Below are 22,625 nucleotides of genomic sequence, written 5' to 3'. Positions count from 1 at the left end.
TAGCAAGGTAAACAAGGGCTCTCATGGTCAGGCCTGGCTTTCCTTCCAGGCACATTCCTCGTGGTTCCCTGACACCCTTCCTTCACAATATTTTGCACAAACACTAGCGTTTCCCCAAGCACCTCCCGCTCCACGGGGTCTCCCTCCAGGCTCGTGCTTCTCCCTCTGTTTTGAATCCTTTGCCCTTCTCCACTTGGTGATTTCCTTCAAGTCTCAACTCTATAGCAGCACCTTCTCTGTGAAGTTCTCCCCAAGTTCTTCAGGAGACTTTCCTCAGGCTTGGTTCATCTTATCCTGGCATCCGGCAAACGTAGTGTCTGTTTCCACACGCCTAACTCCTACTGTGTGAGCGATGAGAGAGCAGGATCCTTGCTGCTTTCATCTTGGTATCCCCTATAACCAGCAAAATGTCTCACTTCCTAAGCATTTGCTGAGAATGAATGAGTAAACGAATGAACAAATGAATGAGTGAATACATCAACTTGACTCTTTCTGTCTCAGAAGATGATCCCACATTCTAGTAGATGATTTTCACTCACTCCTTGGTAGATTTACTTTTTTTGCCATAAAGTTCTTTGATGTTGGGGCTTGATAGCACTGGTCAATGTATTTACAAACCAGGCCAGCCATAAGCAACCCATAGATGGGTTTGGCCGCTTAATTTCTTCCCACATTTCAACAGCTGGCAGAGCCATGTGCCTTCAGAGGTGTCTTCAGTTTATCCTTAAGTGATTTCATCTTTCTGTTCCCATTTACACATGTTCTTAGTTTATGAAAAGGAAGCTTGCCAGCCTGTCCTCTGGTAGAACAGAAAGTCAGGACTGTTAGCTTTAACTATGACCTTTAGAATATTTCGATAAAAGACAACTGTAATGGTGTGATTGCTTGGGACATTTATGTATCTACTTATTTTTATTTTCTTTTGAGAGAGAGAGACCGCACACGTGAGTGCCTGCGGGAGAGGCAGAGGGAGAATCTTAAGCATGCTCCATGCCCCATGTGGAGTCTGACCTGGGGATCGATCTTACAACCACGAGATCATGACCTGAGCCAAAATCAAGAGTCGAATGCTTAGCCCCTGCTTGGTACATTTAATACTTAATTTCCAAAGCCTCCGTTGAACATGGGCTGTAACTGAGCAGACATCCTGAGCCTGCAGCAGTAAAACTGGCTCCTCCTGGATTTGAGAACTGGGGTCTGCAGAGCCAGATAGATTACGCCTGGTACATATTCCTTTCTATGATGTTTTCCGTCTCCTCTGGCTTACAGAGGCCCTTAGAAAAGCGCTCAAAGAAATGATCATTCAACCAAACGTTTTACCTGTTTTGAATGAAGTCAGTCCCATGAACTTCTTTGTTTCCTCCTATTTTTCATGCAATGTCTTATCACAAGTGTTTAGGCTCTCAGAAAAATGTAAAGCTCAAATCAGGACTTGCTACACCTGAATCAGAGTTCTGTTTCAAAGTTCACCAAAATACCAATAGCACACACACACACTGGGTTTTTTAAAAACCACAGTCTGCCCTCTAGAGACTCATTTCCATGTGGCCCTTCAGAAACACCTGAATTTTTTTTTTTTTTATAACTTTAAGGGCTTTGGCTTGAGTTTTCTATGTACTTTTGACTAACTTATTTTCCGCCATAGATACGGACTCTATGAGATCATTGGTCTATGATTTTTTCACTATATTTCTTAATTTATATTTATAGGTAATTTCTTTCAAAAACAAATAGTGAATAATTATTTACCATAAAGCACATTCTTAAAAAGACTAAGGTCAGACTATCTCTGATAATGAACCTCCAGAGTCTTTCAAAGACAAGTAAATGACAACAAGATCAGAGCCATAAATTAAGCAAGTGTCAAATTTCCTTTGACTTATGGTAATCGAAGACCACCCTCACCACCCAAATCATATCATTAGGGAGAATCAGAAAAACTCGGGCATCTATAGCCTTCAATATCTTTGAAATACAGTAAAAGGAGGCAGAATTGCCACTACCTTTAATTCATTCACTACCATCCCCTCCCTGGTCCCCACACTCTCGTTCAACAGGGGCCAAGAAATCCTTCCAATGCTTTCTTGGTGCCTGCTCACCACTTTGAATCCCACATCACCAGGCCCCAATGTTGTAGTTGCTTAGCCACCCCTAGTCATTCTCTCTTAGGCTCTGAAAATTTTAGCTCTGGCTCAGTGTCCCTCTCTTCAATATTAATTTTGTCATACTTTAGAGTGATTTCAGGGACTCCAAAGATAATCCTTCCCTGCGCCTTTATCTCTCGGTTTCTTGACCTCCTCCTCTCCACCGATCTTGTCTTCAACACAACCTCAGCCACCCTCTGCTCATGGACACACCTTAGACTTGTTACTACCCCAACTGAATGTCCCAAACCTCAGTTTCAAGCATCCTCCTTTCTAACTGCCACTTTCTATCCTTCAAACTTACTGTCTCTACTGCTCTTATTCCAACAATGCTCTGGTCCTTCTGTTTGTACAATTCATCAATCCTACCCATTTTCTATTGTCCCGCCATCTCCTCATTTACTTGTGGATCATATCCCTGGATTTAGTCCTCATTTTCCTCTCTGCTCAGTTTAAACTCTGAGGTCCACCATTATAATCACCCCTTTCCATAAACTCTTAGCTTCTTGGCTTCTCTTTTTCATCATATGCCCTTGAAAAACCCCATCTGAACAGCTGAGTGTGGCTGCAGGAAAAACACCCAGCCACAGAGATGGTCTCATTTCTAATTTATTAGCATGAATCTCAAGCAGATCCTTAATGCCATCCAGCCACTCTGACGTATCCCTCGGTCCATACACCCTTCTGCTCTCCTGGATGTCCTCTTTCTCACCCGACTTTCAACACCTGCTTCCCATCATCACTAACAGCTGATGACCCTTGCTCCTGATTTGCACTGAGACTATAGAAGCAACAAAAGAACGTCTACGAGATACCGCCAACCCACCCAGCAGCTTCAAAGCCCATGTACTCTGCCTGCTTTCAAGTTACTCTCTTCTTGTGTCTTCAAGAAATCATTCTAGGTATTTTTCTCTCCTCTCCTACATTATTTTTTTTTTCCTTCTCAAAAGGATTTCCTTCTCAGCGTACAAATACGCTGTCATTTCTTCCATGTGTAAGAGCACTCTCTCTGACTGTGCCTGCCTATCTGTCTGCCTCTCCATTCTCTGCTTCCTTTTATAGACAGAGTCATGAAAAGCATATCCACCAGCTATTTACTTCCCATGCGCTCTTCAATCATGCGTGAGCTCTCCACCTCCCCAAACTGATCTTTTCAAAGTCATCAGTGACCGCCTTGCTGCTGTATGATTAATTCTTGGACCTCATCTTGCTTGACCTGTGAGCAGCATTTGATAGGGTTGGTCACTCCGTCCTCCTTTAAATAATTTCTTCAGCTGGATTCCAGGACTCTGCATTCTCCTGGTTCTCTGCCTACTGCCCTGACTGCTTCTTTTCAGTTTTCTTGATTGGCTTTTGCTCATTTTCCTGATTTCTTAATGTTGGATTCCCCAGGTCTCGGACCCCGTGCTCTTGTGTTTCATCTATACTCAGTCCCATGTGTCCTCATCCAGTCTTAAGGCTTAAACAGCATCCGCACATTGATGACTTTCAAGTCATGTATGTGACCCACGCCTCTTCTCTAAAGTCCAGATTCATACACCCATTTACCTATTTGACCTTTTTGTCTTGGATATCTAACAGGTATCAGAAACAATACAACCAAATCAATCTCCCTTCTCCCCCTCTCTAAATCTTTCCTCCTTCCTTCTCCCACATCTCATTTGCTGGTAGCTGCATCCTTTCCGCTGTTCAAGCAAACCCTCCCACCCCCATCATCTTTGCCTCTCCTCCTTTGTCCTCCACTCCACAAAGAATCAAACAAAGAATCTGCCAGCCTCTACCTTCAAAGCAGAGCCGTAATCTGATCACTTGTCGGCACCTCCTCAGCTGCCATCATGGTCTAGACCCTCTTAGGTTACAAGGATAGTTCTCATGGTGTCAAAAGGTCCAAACACCAGGGCTGCTTTTTCTCATATGTGGGAGAAATCAGGAAGCCTTATTCCCTCCCCAAGTCTCATACTCACATTTCACCATTTCAGACTCCTTCTCATGCTGTTACCATTGCCATCTCTAACTTAGTCTTGTTTAGATATTAACATTTTCTGGGAGGAATAATATATGTATTTACATATATATATTATTTATATATATTGCCCCAGAGTATTTAAGGTACATTATAAAAGTACACAAAGTACGTAACAATAGAAAAAAATAAGCGAGTAAATCAGGCAAAGGGAAAAGAAGGATAGAAAAAAAAATCCAGATGAAGCTACAGGCGGGTGAGCGTACAAATGCATACAATGAGGTTCTTCACCTTTGCTGAACGTGAGTAACAGGGAAGTTTCTTCCACTAAGGTGTACTTTTATTATCAGATTTGTTTCTGCTTGATGGGCCCCATATGGCATCATGAGCACAGTGGCTCTTTGGGCCTAGAGAGGGAGAGGGCTGTGTTGGGCAGGAAAGGCTCAGAGGAGAAGGGGAGCAATGTTAGTCAGGAAGTCCCTCCTTACCTGAGACTGGGTCTCAACATAATCCTAGTCACTCCTTTAGTGTTCTCCCCAGTCTCCCACCTCCCAGGCCATCCCCACAGGATACCCCTGGTACTTACCAAGACCCAAGCAAGAAACTCTGAGTCCTGATTTTCCAAGATTCCTAGAATAAAAATAAAGCAACACATGGTCATGACTTTGTCAGGTGAAACTATTCACATTTAACTAGGAATACTGTATCTCCCTTTGGACATTGTTTTTGACTAGAGTTGTGGTAAAGACAGAACTGCAGATGGTTTGTGGTCCTGGGAAGAGTCTTTTGTCTCCATCTGGGTGCTGGGAGGCTCAAAATGTGCTCAGGCTCAGCACAAGATGAAAATGTCCCCCGCTAAATGCAGCTTTTCAGGCTTGAATGATCTTCTTTACCCATTTGTTTACAAATCTATTTTCTCTCTCTCCTTCTAGAATGTGAGTTCCTTGAGGGCAAAATTTGTATTTTATTCACCATCCAGTCATTTATTATTCATTTTTCATTTATCACCAGAACCTGACACACAGCATACTCTTAATAAATATTTTGTTGGCTGAGTAACCAACAAACTGATTTCTAAAACAGAATATTATTACTAATGGTTGGGAATTATTAGAAGAATAAATTAAAAATGATCCTTTAGGCTATTTAAACTAACTTACAGATATCTCTTGACCTTTGATGGGGTTATGTCCTGAGAAACCCAACCTAAATTGAAAATATCATAAGTTGAAAACGCATGGAATTCACCTAACCCAGCAAACATCATAGCTTAGCCTAGCCTATCTTAAACATTTACAGAACACTTATGTTAGCCTATAATTGACCAAAATCATCTAACGCAAAGTCTATTTTATAATAAAGTGTTGAGTATCTCATGTAACTTATTGACTACTGTACAGGGAGGAGGAGGAGGAAGGAAGGAGGAAGAGGAAAAAGGAAGAAGAGGAGGAGGAGAAAGAGAAAGAGAAAGAGGAAGAAGGAGGAGGAGGAGAAGGAGGAGAAGAGAAAGGAAGAGGAGGAGAGGAGGGGGGAGGAGGAGGAAGAGGAGGAGGAAGAAGAAGGAGGAGGAGGAAGAGGAGGAGGAGGGTTGGATGGGTCTACAATGGTTGCAAGTATATTGGCTATTTACCTTCCTGATTGCAGGGCTGCCCGGGAGCTGCAGCCTCCTGCCCAGTATCATGAGACAGTATCCTAACATGTATTTCTAGCCTGGGAAAAGGTCCAAATTCAAAGTCAGAAGTATGGTTTCTATTGAATGCACATGCCTTTCACACCATCACAAAATAAAAAAAAAACCTTAAGTCAAACCATCATAAGTTGGGGGAGCCTCTCATGTCTTTATGAAAGGCTCCATAAAATTGCTACAAGGTCAGATAATGGGGCATCTGGGTGGCTCAGTCAGTTAAGCATCTAACTGTTGATTTTCGCTCTGGTCATGATCTCTCAGTTCACGGGATTGAGCCCTGCATCAGGCTTTGCGCTGACAATGCAGAGCCTGCTTGGGATTCTCTCTCTCCCTCTCTCTCTCCCTCCCCCTCTCTCTCCTCCTCCCCTTGCTTGTGCTCCTTCTCTCACAAAATAAACAAACACTAAAAAAACCCTTTTTTTTAAAAGATCAGATAGTCCTTTTTAAGTGATTATTTTTTCCTTCATCAATCCCTTTGATTTTCATCCCTAAAAGCTTATCAAAAAGAGGGGATATATTTTCACTCTCTAAATAGAGAACTAAGCAAGCACTCTAGTCTTCATTGTAAGGTATCCCGTGGAGACCCACACCCATCCCATCTTCCTGCCATTCTGCCAAACAGCTGTCATAGAAGAGATCAAATTCTCAGAGAATGCCTCATAGAACCTTGTAGGGGTCTAATGTGAAGAGGTGAAGCTTAAATAATTGATCGTGGTAAAGTGCACCCCTTACTCTCTGATCAGATGCTCTCAGGAGAACACAATCCCCCAGCCCCTGCCCGTTTCTACCCCAAACAAGATAGTACAGACTTTTCCAACTGCCACATAGCTCAGTTCTTCTAAATGCTCTCTTGATTCTTCCACAGTTTGGCTTCTTTAGAGGCAGTAACCAGTGCTCTCATTTTTGCCTCATTTCTTTCCTCTGTTTATTATTCCTGTCTATAAAATGCTGCCTAAGCAACACATTGAGTTTCATAGCATAGTCCAAAGTGCATTATGCTGCAAGGAGTTGAAAGACCTGGGTCTGTGACCTATTGTTGAAATTAGCCAGGTAACCTCTGGGGTTCAATTTCTTCACTGGTAAAATGAAATATTAATGCCTGGGCCATTCATCTAGCATCACGTCTGTGGGATCGGAATGTGATGATGCGTGCTAAGGTGTTGCAGAGCAGACAAATGCAAAGCATAATTATTTTTGGTGTTTTCGGACTCTGCGCCCCCTCTCACAGACCTAGTGCTACGTTTTCCCATTTGAAGTGGGTGAATCCACCTGGAAGGAAACTATTGCATAAACGAGTGTGTGAAAAACACTTTGAACAACTGAATACGAGAAAAATAACTGAACTTCTCCCATGAAAATAGTTTGCGTAAGAAATGATCCTTTGAGTAGTTTCTCAGAGAACCACAGGATATAAAATCAGAAGATTTTTCTTTTAGTCTAAAAGTCTGATTTTAAAAGATAGAAATATAGAACCAAAGCTCTATAGTAGGGAGAATAAAAAAGACTACACCAAGACAAAAAAGTGTATATATATACATATATGCATATGTATATATATGTGAAATAAATATTAAAAAATAAAATCATAAAAAATTTAAAAAAACATAAGTGCAGTCAACCCTTGAACAACACAGATTTGAACTGCATGGGTCCATCATACGTGGATTTTTTTTTAAGTAAATACAGTACAGTACTACAAATATATTTTCTCTTCCTTATGATTTTCATAATAACATTTTCTCCTCTCTAGCTCACCTTACTGTAAAGATACAGTATATCATACAAAAATATACAAAATATGTGTTGACTGCTTATGTTATCAGTAAGGCTTCCAGTCAACAATAGGCCATTAGCAGTTGGGGTTTGGGGGACTCAGAAATTATACACAGACTTTCAACTGCGCAGGGGGTCTGTGCTCCTAACCTTCACATCGTTCAAGTGTCAACTCTATGTGTGTAACCAACAGTCTCCCAGGTGGAGATATTCAATACTGACGCCTCAGGAAGAACTTACTGAGAGGTCACCACATTCCAAGTAATGTGCAGCTCATGGAGATACAGAGGGGAACCCATTCTGGCTTTCTACCTCCAGGGAGCTCTCTATCCTCTACCTTTTCCGAGGGGCACAGAAAAATATCCACACAGCTACCACATAGTGAGGTATGTCCTCCCTGGATGTCTTTGGAAGAATACGAAAGGGCTATCTCAGACCTGTATTCACGTAACTATGTCGGTGTCATGGGAAAAAAAAAAAATCTCAGTAAGAATTTCCACCTAATTTTAATCTTTCCATGATTCAGAGGACAAAAGGGAATGCAGAAAACTGTGCAGAGCAAGACACTGTTGTGACAAAATCAAAGAGGACAAGGTCCTGTCACTGGGTACTTACTGAACAACATCCCAGCACCAAGGTGGGGAGACCTGACCTATTTTCCTTATGACAGTGACTTAGGAAGATAATGATCACTCTGCTATGGGTTTGGAAGACCAAACCTGAGAAACGAGAATTGTCAGCAAAAAACAAGTACTAAATGTGGCCCATTTTCTTGCCATTGATGTTTAAACACCCAGGCCAGCTTTTCCGGAATGAAGGCCTTAGAATATTTTGCGCTATGTGAAAAGTTCCATTACAAATGTGGATCCAGAGGTGACAGATCACGCATTGAGCCTTGGTGTTTTTATTTCCTTTAACTCTCTCTCAGTGTCTTTGTTCTCTACAGGGAATGGTGATGAAACTCAGGTGATTGTTTTTCAAGTGAGAGACATTTTCTGTCTCTCACGGAGCCATATCTGGTCTCTAAATCCACTGCCCTTACTGTGTCCAGGGGTGAGTCTCTGTGAGACTCCTACCTTGTAAGACATTCTTAACACGTGATGATACTTCTCGTTCTGTAGATGTAGAAGGTGGGAGGAACCAGCTCCCTCCAGTTCAGCTCACAGAATTCCGACACAATTTTCGTGATCACGGAATGGAGATGTTGCAATTGTCCACATATTCTGATCCATTTCAGCTCTGCTGGGTAACAGAAATCCAAACACTGGACCTATTTGATCTAATGAGTACAAATGATATTATCAAGGCTTGTTTGTGTGGCTATCACACCAGATAATGGTCAGGTTTACATACCGTGCTAGGCTGTAACAGATGCCACGGAATGTTCTTCACCCCACGTACGGAGTTTTCATAACTACTTCGTGATCTTGCAGGACTTTATGCAACAGAACAGCTTTACAGAATTTCATTTTATTTTCTAGTTCCTCAGCGTTCACACAATTGAGGCTACATAAACATTCTGTGAACGCATCCAATTTCTAATTAGATTGAATTTCTTTCCCTTTTGATTCAAAATAGTCTCACTGCACTGGTTTACCTATTTTATCTGTGTCAGATATGCCAGAAGGAAGACTCACCGTGTCCATTTTTAGTATCTGCTCCTGTTCAACTCAAAATAAAAGCTCCTCTTTCCCAGGTGAACCTGGGCTGCTCTGCTGCTAATATTAGAAATGAATGACATCAATACGGGGGAACAGGACACTTAGCTTTGTCAGTCAAATGCTGGAAAACCCTAAATCTGAAATCAGAGCTTCAGGAAAGAGTTATCTGGAAAAGGGATACAGGTTCTTGAGAACACCACGATTGCATCTCTCTCTCTCTCTCTCTCTCTCTCTCTCTCTCTCTTTTTTCCTGTAGGCAGGACTGTCCCCTCCATGAACGCGTGCCTGAACTTATTTTAAGCCGATGGTTAGTTCTGTGACAGAAGCATTAAATATAATTCCTAGTGGCATTTTGTGAAGCATCCGTCAGGCTCTTTTTGAATTTAAAGCAATAATGGAGCGGTGAGAACTGAAATCAGGGGTCACGTAGGCACAGTATTACAAGCCACTCCCAGGCTGCAGTTCCTTTACAAATCACAGATGCCAAGGGGCGCCCGGGTGGCTTAGTTGGTTGAGCATCCGATTTCAGCTCAGGTCATGATCTCGCGGTTCATGAATTCGAGCCCTGCATAGGGCTTTGTGCTCACAGCTCAGAGCCTGGAGCCTGCTTCAGATCCTGTCTCCCTCTCTCTCTGCCCCTCCCCCATTCATGCTCTGTCTCTCTTTGTCTCTCAAAAATAAATAAATGATAGGGGCGCCTGGGTGGCGCAGTCGGTTAAGCGTCCGACTTCAGCCGGGTCACGATCTCGCGGTCCGTGAGTTCGAGCCCCGCGTCGCGCTCTGGGCTGATGGCTCGGAGCCTGGAGCCTGTTTCCGATTCTGTGTCTCCCTCTCTCTCTGCCCCTCCCCCGTTCATGCTCTGTCTCTCTGTCCCAAAAATAAATAAATAAAAAAAAAAAAAGTTGAAAAAAAAAATTTTTTTTAAAAAAATAAATAAATGATAAAAAAGAAAATTTAAACAAATCACAGATGCTAAGAGGGGAAGATCAGCAGCCCACGTGTCTTGTCTTAAATTGTTCGCTCCTGAATACCCATGTGTTGGACATCATTCACAGTTGTAAACAGCTCGGCAAAGAGGAGTAGCTAGCTAAATTATGTACCTTGCGTTTGGCCAGGAAAGCAACACAACGTCGCCTGGGACACGGGGGATGACTAAAAGCACAGGAGTTTGGCTGGACCTGTTTTCATGTGCTCAGGTCATTCTGTCATCTGCTGGCTCATCTACTGGAACATCTTTCTGATCCCTGAATCACACCCTGCTGTTCTGAGGTGCCTCACCTGGAAGTTACTAGCCAAATCCAGGGGAGGGATTTTTTTTTTTTTTTTTAAGAAATGTACATTTAACCTTTCTTGAAAAACCCAGAGCCAAAGTAGTGTCTGTCTGTCTGTCAGTCAGCTGGTTTTGATGGTTGTACAAGCACACACATTTTGACAATCGTGAAGGTAACTACAAATGGTAATAATACTTTCTTATGAGGGCATCGTTCATCACTGCTAGTAAGTGAGTAATGACTCATTTGGAAACCACCAGGCACAAAATTGATGTAGCCATGCATTTTGATGACAGACATTGTCATGCAGCGGAATGAAACTGTGTTTCATTCCTACTTTCACTTAAGTAGCAACAAAGTAGAATGGGATTCTATCAGATGCTTTGATTTAATGGTTTCAGTCATTTGTCAGTTGTAAATTCCAGCTAGATTCTCATTTTCACTGAATATACAAAATCATCTGCTGACCTATAGATTCTAGAGAAGTCTAAAGAAGCATGGCAAAAAGAGACTTCCCTATACTTAATTAATTAGTTCAGTAGTGATATACCAAGTTTCAGCTATAAACCAAGCCTTGCATTAGGGGTGGGAATGGGCTGAGTAGCAAGATAGTTGCTATTCTCATGGAGCTCACATAATAGAAGGGGAAACAGATATTAAATAGTGACTTAATAATCTGATTGTAATGCTAAATAAAAGGACACTATGCCCTAAGTATAAAATTGGGATGTTGGGAAGCTGACCCGGTCGGGATGGTTAGGAAAAGCTTTTCTAGGGAAGAAGCATTTAACCTGAGATCCAAAGGAGGAATAGAAAGTAACTTAATGGAAAGAACTGGGCTTAGCATGCTAGGCAAAGTGAACAGAATGTGCAGATGCTCAGAGGCTGGAGGAAGCATAGGTAATTGAAGAACTAAAAGAAGGACAGGGCAGTGGAAGAGTAGAGTGTGAGTGACTCTAGGTGAGCGGTGGGGGTCACAGGAAGAAGATGAAACAGGGTCTTACAGGTCAGGTTATGTTATCAATTTTAGACTTAATAGGACAGAGTTACGGAAAACTACTGGAAAACATAGAGGAAATGGGTTGAAAGGAAGGCACGAAGAGGAGCTAGGAGGCTACTTTGTTAATCCTGATGAGAAATGATGGTACCTTGAATTCCGATTGAGCAGAGATAGGAGAATGGGGGAAGTTTCCAGATATTCTTAGCAGGCAAACTCTAGAGGACTTGGTGTTTGGTTAAAGAGAAAGAGAAGAAGTAATGGGCCATTCTCAGATTTCCGACTCTGGCAGCTGGGTGAAGAGGGGTGCTTTTCACTGAAGTAGGGTTCATTTAGGAAATAGAAGGGTTTGACTCACCTTTGTGCATTTGGGCAAAGAGATTTGCATGAGATATCCAAGCTAGTTGCCCGGAGCTCAGAGTAAGGAGAGGGTGTTCTGGGTACAGAAGGTAAAAGGGGCCATGGGCTGGGGCCAGCTGTCAAGGGAGAGAGTGTTCAGTGAGAGAAGAGGGGCCAAGCCCAGCCCTGAGAAGCTCCACATTGTATGTGGCAGAGAGGATGCACACAGACAAAGGAGACCAAGAAGGAGTGGCAGGGATGTAGAATGGGAAAGTGTTGGTGGAGAAGCCAAAGGTGGAGGTGGTTTCAGTGGGGCGTGAGTGACCAGCAGTGTTGAAGGCTGCAGAGCGATCCAGACCCGGGAGGAGGGAGAAATGCCCTTTCCTGTTCAGCCCTGCGGGGACTGTTGGGACTCCCGCAGCAGTCATCCCGGGGGCCCGAGAATGGGAGGCGTGGAACCATGCTCACCAGCCGCGGGTGACCTTGTGCAGGGTACTTAGCCTTTTGAAGCCTCTCTCCTCAGTCATATGTGCAGATATTAATAGCCCACTACTTTTTTTGTTTTTGATGATTAAGTGAGAAAATATAAACACAGCACCAATGCCAGCATGTTTCAGTGTTCAATAAATGTTAGCTGCTCTCTGCCCTTATTTCCTAGGAAAAAATGGTGCCTTAAACACGAACCCCGGTCGGGTTCTGGTTCTGGTGCCGAAGCTGGTAGGAGGTCACTTCTGTGACTTGCAAGGCCAACTTCGCTTCCCCGACCTTAGGATCCTCTTTGTGCTTAGACATTGTGCTTAGACACTGCAACCATCCCGAATCTATTATGTGCAAATTGGGAGTCATTTTGCTAGAATCGTTAGAAAAGTGGGAAGCAGGGGATAAAGATAGATAAAGGAGACAAAGGAGAAGGTGGCACTTTGTTGGCAAAGGCAGTTTGGGGATGTCAGGTGGGTCTGAGGAATTGTGAACAGTTCTTCTGGGATCACCAGGAGGGATGAGATGGAGATATGACATAAGGTTGTACGGATAGGGCTATACAAACTTGGGTGTTCTGCAGGGGTGTGGCGGGGACTGAGAAACGGTTGCCCAGGTCTAGTTATTGCTTAAATAAAAGTTATTCTGCTTTTACTATCTCAAGGAACCCAAGACATCAGAATAGCTGGAAATCAAGAACTCAGATTTTCAAATCAGAAGAATCTAGGACCTTTATCTGAGGGGCACATAATTTGGAGGTTCACGAACTTGGAATGGAAAAGATACATTTTTGTTTTTCACCAACTTCTCACTGAAACTTAGCATCTCCTGCAATTATGAATATAGGCAAGAAACCATAGAAGTACCTATGTTACTGGTGACTGTGCCACCAACAGAAATTATAGGCATTTTTCTGTCATCATCACAGTTACTTCAGAGAGCTCAAAAAATTACACTCCTCATCCCTGGAAATGGTGGTATTCCACCTGCCCCTAGAGCTGGTTATTTAATATACTAATAAAGAAATGTTTTACTAGGTTAGAAATTTGGATTTTAGGTATTTTGAACTGTATTTCAATTTAATTGGAATCCTGTGTATTTTAGGTTATATACTTAACAGCTATTTTTCTGAGGAGTCTGTAGGCTTCACCAGATTGCTAGAGGGAGGGGTCTATGCATCAAGAATCTTGGATACAGATTAAAGATAAAGGTTGTTTAAAAATGCCTTTGGGCATTCATCTGCCACAAAGCAATGTGGGTTTGCAAGCATCTCTTTCAAACTGGGAGGGAAGACATTCCTGAAAAATATTTGAAAGCAAAATTAAATATGCAAAACCCCACTGCTACTATTTAAAAATGTGTGTAATGTTGTTGAAACTGTTAATGTTCTGGTATCTCTATTTGTTTCATTTTAGTAAGTTAAAAAAGATTTCTTAGGCCCTTACTGGATTTACTTCCAAAATCAGGCCCACTGCTTGCGTTACCTCTGCTTGGACAAAAATCCTGGTCTCTGAGTTCTTACATTACAGGCTTCCTCCACCCACCTGCGAGGTGGAAAAGCCATGTTTACCCTCTGAGGAAGAGGAGAGAGGAGAGGATTTGCCAGTCTTGGGGCTCTGGGGCCTTAGCAACAAGTGGCTTGTCTCATGCACAATATTTCTTGTATAAAACACTTCACTTTAATGTGATTTATTCATTCAACAATTTCATATTCCATTTCATATTTTTGTGTTTGTTTTAATATAAAAGTATGTTTCCTCCCTAAATCTTCAAGCAAGTCTGTTGTCTCAGAGATGCCCCATGTTGGTCCCATGGCTTTACTGGGTGCCCCTGGGCATTCTCTGCTGTCCCAGTTTGAAAGGCCTGGCTATAAACTACTGTCAGTCATTTACACCTTAGTGTGAAAGAGATTCAAACCTTTTTCTCACATCACTTTGGAGAGATTTGAAGGAACAGATCAAGAAATAAAGCACTAACTATCTGAGCGAGATGGAGAGGACAATGAAGGTGGGATAGAGGGAGGAAGGAAGCTGGGTGAAGAAAGCAGGCCCTCCAAAGGGGAGAACCCTCTTTGCCCCTTCTAAATTTCATTCAAGATCACATCTCTCCTCATGACGGCATGGTCACACTTTCTTATATATCATACACATACTTGCCCATTTTCAAAGCTAAGAAGAGAAAAATCGAAAGGTTTCAAAGTTTTCTTCACCCAAATGGTGATGATTTCTTTTCAAAGAAATTCCACACGGTGAAGCAAAGGTAAAGCTTTCCCTGGCATCTGCTTCGTAAAGAGGGCTATGATTAGTTTCCACTGTAATGAGCCATGCACCTTTCAAAGGCAAAATGTAACAAGAAAGCACCTGCAGCAGGAGCTCCAAGCTCCACAGCCTTTCAGTTCCATTTACTGTGGGCCTTTCTCCGTTGCTTTCTGGAGAGAAAGCAAAGTCAGCAATATGATGGAGACGGAGGCATGAACCGGACTGGGGGGCCGGTTGATATTTAGATATGCGCTTTAATCAAAAGTAAATGCTTTCAGCCGTAAGGCATCGGTTTGCCTTTCAGTTTCCTTGACAGAGGAATGGAAAATTAATGCCTGTTTTCTCTGTGCGTTCACGTCTTTCACATCTGCTGCCAGGGTGCCATATATCACAGCGCGTATTATACTCCATTCTGCACAAGGTTGTTGCTCCTTCCAGACGGAGCTCTGTGAGGCTCGGGACTGTGTCTAATGCATCTGCTCTTTCCAACACGCAGCACAGGGCTGGGTGCAGAGTAGGTGTTCGGCGATGCTCACGGTGGGTGCTCTGATGCCAGTGTTGGCTGCGGCTGAAGACTGCATTGTCACTTGCTTGTTTTGCTCTTGTTGGCTAGGGACGCTCTGTGGTTTACTGGAAAACACCAGCCAGCACAGTGCAGTGGTGGAGTATGAAACAGAGCACAAGTGCCTCTGCCACGTCCTACGGGTGAAGCCCTGGGAAAGTTACGGAATCTCTCCGTGCCCCATCTGTTCCTGGTGATAATAATAGCAACTACCTCCCAGGGTTGTCGTGAGGATTAAAGCATTTAAGGCAGTGCTTGGCACGTCGTGGTAGATGCTGTCTAAGTGCAAGCTGTTCACACAGACACAGGTTGGAATTCAAGCTGTGGTCCTGGGCATCTCGTTTCACCTCGTACAGGTTCCCTCTTCCGTAAAATGAGTTTCTCCGCTCTCCCTGAGGAGAGGGACACAGTGGACGTTGAGGCCTCTCACTCTTTTTTTTCCAACGGATACAGGTGTTAGGGCTGCTTCTCCTAATCTCACAAGAGGCCGGAGCTTAGGAACCTGCTTAGCAGGATGCTTTCTGTCCCGACCCATACCTTTCCTCTTCTCCCCCTTGCCCTTCTGCTAAATCCTGCCCTCTGGCATTTACAGCCTCAGAGCCTGGGGCGGGGGTGGGGGGGGGCGGAGCTAAAGGAGGAGTCACGACCAGGGTCTACTTCTATGCTCAGTCTTAATCTTACTCTTTCTTCCAGCCAGCTCAGCATTTTAAACCACCTACATCCCGACTTCTCCATAGCTACTACCAGGGCAGACCCTTGTGCCCAAAGGCTCCCTACCTGCTCTTTGGCCTCTAGGTTCTCTGCTGTTCTTTGATCAGCCTTACCACCTTCTTATTTATATGCAGTAACTATTGTTCATGTCCTATCACCTTTCCTCAGTTACAAACTACTCAATAGGATCCAAGCCTGATCTGTGTTTGACTTTATAACAAAACATGCTGCGCTATGAGGGACAAGTAAATATTTCACTGACTAGATGAATGTTCAAATGACTAAGTCTGAGGAGCCTTTCTTACCTCCTTGATGTGAACTTCCAGAGTTAGATATTATTTTAGTCCTAATTGTTTTGTGTTTAGATTGACCATAAAGATTCAATTGGCCTACTAAACATCATGGTGCGATAAGGCATTAAAAAGAAACAAAAGGCATGCATATTAGAAAGGAGTAACTAAAACTCTCATTGCAGACCACATGATTGTCTATGTAGAAAAATCCCAAATAATTTACGAAAAGGCTCCTAGAACTAATAAGTGAATTTAGCTAGTTTGAGGATATAAGGTCAATATATAAAAGTCAAGTGTATTCCTAGCAATAAACGATTGGAATTTGAGATTTAAAAAAAAACAAAACACTACTTGCAATAGCAGCCTAAGACTAAAATATTTGTTTACAAATCTATAAAAAGATGGTCAGTATCTATATGCTTAAAATGACAAAACACTGAAGAAATGAGAAGACCTAACTAAATGGAGAGATACTCCAAGTTGATGGCTTGCAAGACAATATTGCGAAGATGTCAATTTCTGTCAATTTGATGTTTGAAGTAAATATAATCCTAATTCCTATCCTAGCAATTTGTTTTATAGACATCAAGGTGATTCTTAAATATATATGGTAAGGTGAAGAAACTGGAATTATGCAAAACTTTTTTTTTTTAAATTTGAGAGAGAGAGAGGGAGTAGGGGAGAGGGGCAGAGGGGGAGAGAGAGAGAACCCCAAGCAGGCTCCACACTCAGCTCAGAGCCCAACTCGGGGCTCAATCCCACGACCCTGTGTTCATGACCTGAGCCGATTTTAAGGGTTGGACACCCAACCGACTGAGCCACCCAGGCGCTCCTCGAAACAATTTTAAAAAGAAGACCAAAGTTGGAATGACTCACAGTACCTGATTTCAAGATTTTACATAAAGCTAGAGTAATCAAAGTGGTGCGGTATTGTTAAAAGGAACGAAGCACATAAAAATGGAACAGAATAGACGGTAAGTGGAGCAGAATAAACAGGCCAGAAATAGCCCCATGAGTATAGTCAACTGATTTTTGACAAAGGTGCAAAGATAATTCATTGGAGAAAGGATAGTCCTTGCAAGAAATAAGGCTAGAACAATTGTTATATGGAAGAAAATGAATAAGGTTACAAGCCTCACACCTTATACCAAAATTAAAATGGATCATACATCTAAGTGTAAAACAAAACCACAAAACTTTTAGGAGAAAAAAATGAGAAAAATCTCTGAGACGTCAGGTTTGGCAGGAGTTTTTAGATGTAGTACCAAAAGGATGATCCATTAAAAACACTGAAAAGTTGGGCTTTACAAAAATGTAAAAGTCTTGCTCCATGAAAGGAACCAGTGGGAAAAATGAAAAGACAAACTGCGCTGCAAAAACCCACTAAAAGATGGCCAGCGTACTGAACAGCACTTCACCAAAGAAGATATTTGGATGGCAAACAAGCACATGAAAAAATGCTTGGCATCATTGGAAGCTGGAGAAATACAAATTAAAACCATAATGAGATACCACTACATGCTTGTTCGAATGTATAAGATAAAAACAAAACCAAAAGTGAACACAATGCCAAGCATTGGCGAAGATGCATTGCTGGTGGAAATGCGAAATGAGACAGCCCTCTTAATCATTTTGAGAATTTCTTACAAAGTTAAATATACCCATACCAAATGACTCCACAATTCCACGCCTAGGTATTTACCCAGGTGAACTGAAAAGTTATGTTCACACAAACAGCTAGAGGCAAATGTTTATAGCAGCTTTATTCATAATCACCCCAAAGTGGAAACCACCCAGATACCCGTTAACTGATGAATGGATAAAACAAGTAGGCAACGTTCACACAGTGGAATATTATTCAACAATAAAAAGAAATGAAGTTTTGATTCATGATTCACACGATAACATGAATGCATTTTAAATTCATTTTGCTAAGTGAAAGAAGCTAGGCTTCCAAAGCTATGTATTGTCTGAGTCTACTTATATAACATTCTGGAAAAGACTATGAGGACAGAAAACATGAATAATTACTAGGGGTTGGAGGTGAGCGGAGAGGACTGCAAAGAGGCGGTATGAAGGAATTGGGGGGGGGCGGTTATTGAAATGTTCTGTATGTTACACTGTGGTGGCCTGACTGCAATTATCAAAATCCATACAACTGCGAGAACACAAAAAGTGAATTTGACTCCATGCAAATTAAAAAAAAAAAAAAATCTACCAGGCTGTCAGAGGAACCCAAGACAACATGCACACTGTGAGAAACGAATGTAACTGTATGGACAAAAAAACCCCTGACTTCACTAACTTCAGAAGAGTCTTTTGACTGGAGACCATAAGGCTAAGAATAAAAAGAACTGTACCCAAACACTGAACTCTAGTCGCCAAATTTGTTTCTCTCGGGGGTACGAGTAATTCTGAAGTTACGGCTGACAAACAAGAAATTTAGTGAGTGAACAGTAGACCCAGAAATGGAACAAAAACAGGAGAAAATTGAGGACCCCTTGAGGCCAACATCCCTGTATCATTTAATTTCACTTTATCTGTAAATACCCTCATATCACCAGAACATTGGTTTTTGTTTGTTTGTTTGCTTTTTTTACTTTCTAATTCAGCAAATGTTTACTCAGAAGCTGCGAGGATGCATCAACAGTTAGTAACTGACAAGTAACTAACAAGAGTTAGATGAGGATAAATGAAGGCTCTTTCTCTTCGGAATCATAGATAAGGGTGCCTGGGTGGCTCAGTTGGTGGAGTGTTAGTCTCTTCGTCTCAGCTCAGGTCCTGATCCCGGGCTGTGGGATCAAGTCACACTTCAGGCTCCGTGCACCGAGCCTGCAGCCTACTTAAGATTCTCTCTCTCTTCCTCTCTGTTCTCTCCCCTGCTCATGCTCTTTCTCTAAAATAGATAGCTAGATAATTCGGTAGCTAGACAGATAGAATACAGATAAAAAAACCAAAAAACAAAAAAACCTGTCCTGGTGGCTGTGAAAATGGAATGCAGTTGGCCCAGGGATGGGAGCCAGGACTTACAAGGCTATTCACAACCAGCTTCACTGCTCTCTATCCTACTCATAGGATAGCCGTTATAAATGGCTCATGATTGGTCAGGCTTAAGTTCTGGTTTCAGTTCATCTTCATTCTTCCACCTCTACTTTGGTCTTTGTATTCTTTTTGATATCTTAGTTTGCTATGTCTCCGAGTGGGGACATTGCATCTCATTTGATGGTGTCAGCCGTGCAGTAACACCAACAGGGATCTGTGCCTGTCACTCAAAGAACACCCGCCACAGCCATGAGAATTTCTCTCTGTGCCAATCCTTTCTGACTTTATTTCATACAAAGGGGAAGCTCTTTTTTACAGATCCATGAAAGGATCATGAAAGGAAGGGAGAGAAGACCACCAGTCTCATGAAACTGTAAGGAATCAGATGAATACGTTCTTTACGATCATAAAACAAAAATCTTACTGAAATCCTCTTGAAAATGGAATCAAAGCTACCTTTCCTTGGGCTTGGGTAAAGTTTTATGCATGCAAATAATTTTTAAAAATTGACTTCAGGCATTTTAAATTAATCACTGCGTGGCAGCTATGGAACTCTGTGAAATAACTTTGCCTTATGCTTTTGTGAATTAATCCATCCTAGGAAACTAAAGTAATTAATTTCAGTTGGTTAAACTCAATAGTGGTACTTCATTCAAGTCAACTGACTTAACTGGTTCTAAGCAAGATTTAGATAACAGAAATTCATAGGATAGTGCCAATATCGATGGCAAAAGTAGCTGGGGACCTGACAATTCTTTGATGTGGCCCCAAAGAAATCAGTTTCCAACACCAGAATCACCATTGTATGACAAGAAGGAAAATCATTATGGAAAGTACGTGAAATGGCAGTCAGATAGCTGCTTCTTTTAATAAAACTCCAATGAAGCCTAATTTTTTGACAATTCAATGTTGTCAGCTGAGGAAAGCTTTGGATCCACTTTGTACCTTCCTGGGTATTTGACATCTATATCTTTGACTTTTATTTATTTATTTAAAAAAAATTTTTTTTAACGTTTATTTATTTATTTTTCAACTTTTTTTTGTTTTTGTTTTTGTTTTTGTTTTTTATTTAGTTTTGGGACAGAGAGAGACAGAGCATGAACGGGGGAGGGGCAGAGAGAGAGGGAGACACAGAATTGGAAGAAGGCTCCAGGCTCTGAGCCATCAGCCCAGAGCCCACCGTAGGGCTTGAACTCACGGACCGCGAGATCGTGACCTGAGCTGAAGTCGGACGCTTAACCGACTGAGCCACCCAGGCACCCCTCTTTGACTTTTAAAGTGGAAAAGCACAGGACACATGGGTGGCTCGGTTGGTTGAGTGATGGACTTCAGCTCAGGTCATGATCTCGAGGCTGGTGAGCTTGAGATCCACTGGGCTCGCTGTCGTCAGCACGGAGCCACTGAGATCCTCTGTCCCCTCACTCTCTGCCCCTCACCCCCCTCTCAAAAATGAACAAACATCAAAATAAATAAATAAAATGGAAAAGCACAGCTAATTATATTTTTCACATATTAGGTAAACAGAAACATGCTTTAGTTATTTTCCCTATACCTGAACTCAGCTTAATTTTTTTTTTTTAACATTTATTTATTTTTGAGACAGAGAGAGACAGAGCATGAATAGGGGAGGGTCACAGAGAGGGAGACACAGAATCTGAAACAGGCTCCAGGCTCTGAGCTGTCAAGCACAGAGCCTGACGCGGGGCTCGAACTCACGGACTGTGAGATCAAGACCTGAGCCGAAGTCGGCCGCTTAACCGACTGAGCCACCCAGGCGCCCCTGAACTCAGCTTAATGATAGCAAATATTTATAGGGCACCTATCACATGCCAGCTTCACGCTAAGTGCTTTTATACATAATTCAAGCATATAAAGGCCAGTAGTCTTTCCAAGTAGACCCTCTTGGGTCCGTTTCATCTGGGAGGAAATGGAAGCTGAGAGAGGCTAAATAAGGAGCCAAGGCCCCACACATCTGGCGCTGGGCAGGGCTGGGGCAGAATTCTGTCTGTCACTCAGGTGTGTGTTCTTCCACTGCACCTCGCTGCCTTCATGTGGCCTGTCCAACTGAAATGACCCAACCATCACTTGTTTCCTAGAGGGATTATCAACAGGACTGGGGTCTCTGCCTGGGTTGGATCATTTTTGGAGACCTAGAGAAGAGAGAAAAGGAGTTTCTGTGGCTCCTGCTAGGCATGCACACCCGCTCCTGATGTCTCTTCCGGATCCCCCACACCCTGATGGCCACTTTCCACAGTCTCCCCGTGGTGGGTGCCATGGCAGCGGTGGGGGCCTGTGAACTGCCACTCGGCTCAGGCTTCTCCCCATCAGCCTTCACATAGAGACAGCAGGGGAAGAAAATAGAAGAAAATGTACAACTCACATTGGTTCAAAATGCAACAGAACTTTGGAAAAGGGAAAAAAAAATGAAGTCATCTTCATGCTTTGCTGAGTGGAGATGGGATGACCAATGGGGCCTAAACAGACCTTATTCACAACTTGTGGGGTGTGGGGACAAGGGCTAGGAAAGGGGAACAGAAAGGAAAGTTGGAAAGAGCTGAGGTTGTCTTGTCTGAAAAAGAAGACTGGACCAAGAATGATTTTTAGTGTAATTCAATCCAACAAACACTTTGGAACTACTGCAGGCCAAGGAGCTCAGGACATAAACCTGACTAAACTGGATCTCCAAAGCAGATTATTCATTTGTCCAGTAGATGTTTATTGAGCACCTACTGTTAAGGCAGGCACTCTTCCAGGCAGTGAACAAAACAGATCGAGTGCCTGACCTCATAAAGCTTACGTTCTAATGGGGCAGTCCACAGCGATCAAGTGGCACAGAAATAACTTCAGTGAATAAGCTGCTTTCAAAGCATGATGCTGGAAAATGGCAGCCACTCTGAGGAGGTGACCTCTGAGCAGGGACCTGAAGGACAGGAAGGAACCAGCCTTAAAAAGATCTCGGGGAAGAATTCCAGGCAGACAGATAAGGCCCTGAGGTAGGGACACATTTAAGGAGAAGAAAGGAGGTGAGTATGGTGGAGGGGTGTGTGTGTGTGTGTGTGTGTGTGTGTGTGTGTGTGTGTGTGAGAGAGAGAGAGAGAGAGAGAGAGAGAGAGAGAGAGAAAGAGAAAGAGTGAGAACGAGAGCGAGAGACAGCGATGAGGTTAGAGAGGGATGGCAGCCAGGACTTACAAGGCTATTAGCAACCAAGTTCACTGCTCTCTGTCCAGGCACAGGAGAGAGAAATGGTCCCACAATTGCTCTGGTCTGTATACTAAGAGCTGTTTTATTGAAATAGAGCTGTAAACAGAGCAGACTAACCTTCCCCAGAGAACTTTTGGAAGAGGACTGAGATATAGTGGATCAGGCTTCACTGGGGGCCAGGCCATGCCTCCCCTCATTGCTGAGGTTTTGGTGTTTGGAACCGACGGTTGCCTCATTGCACACCTC

At 42.7% G+C, this 22,625-nt stretch overlaps 1 protein-coding gene across 5 annotated transcripts in view; it reads right to left on the bottom strand.

Annotated features, from left to right (window-relative positions):
* The window catches only part of KCNAB1 (potassium voltage-gated channel subfamily A regulatory beta subunit 1), a 417,917-nt gene that overhangs the window by 116,295 nt on the left and 278,997 nt on the right, over nucleotides 1-22,625 (bottom strand). For all 5 annotated transcript variants that reach the window (XM_058730303.1, XM_058730300.1, XM_058730301.1 and 2 more), the window contains exon 2: nucleotides 4,694-4,737. In XM_058730303.1, the coding sequence (XP_058586286.1) occupies nucleotides 4,694-4,737 (44 nt within the window). The remainder of the gene's footprint in view (nucleotides 1-4,693; nucleotides 4,738-22,625) is intronic.

This window comes from Neofelis nebulosa, chromosome 5 (assembly GCF_028018385.1).
Source record: "Neofelis nebulosa isolate mNeoNeb1 chromosome 5, mNeoNeb1.pri, whole genome shotgun sequence".
NCBI classification, from domain to species: domain Eukaryota; kingdom Metazoa; phylum Chordata; class Mammalia; order Carnivora; family Felidae; genus Neofelis; species Neofelis nebulosa.
The sequence above is the reverse complement of the archived record's forward strand: the minus strand, read 5'-3'. Positions and strand labels throughout refer to the sequence as shown.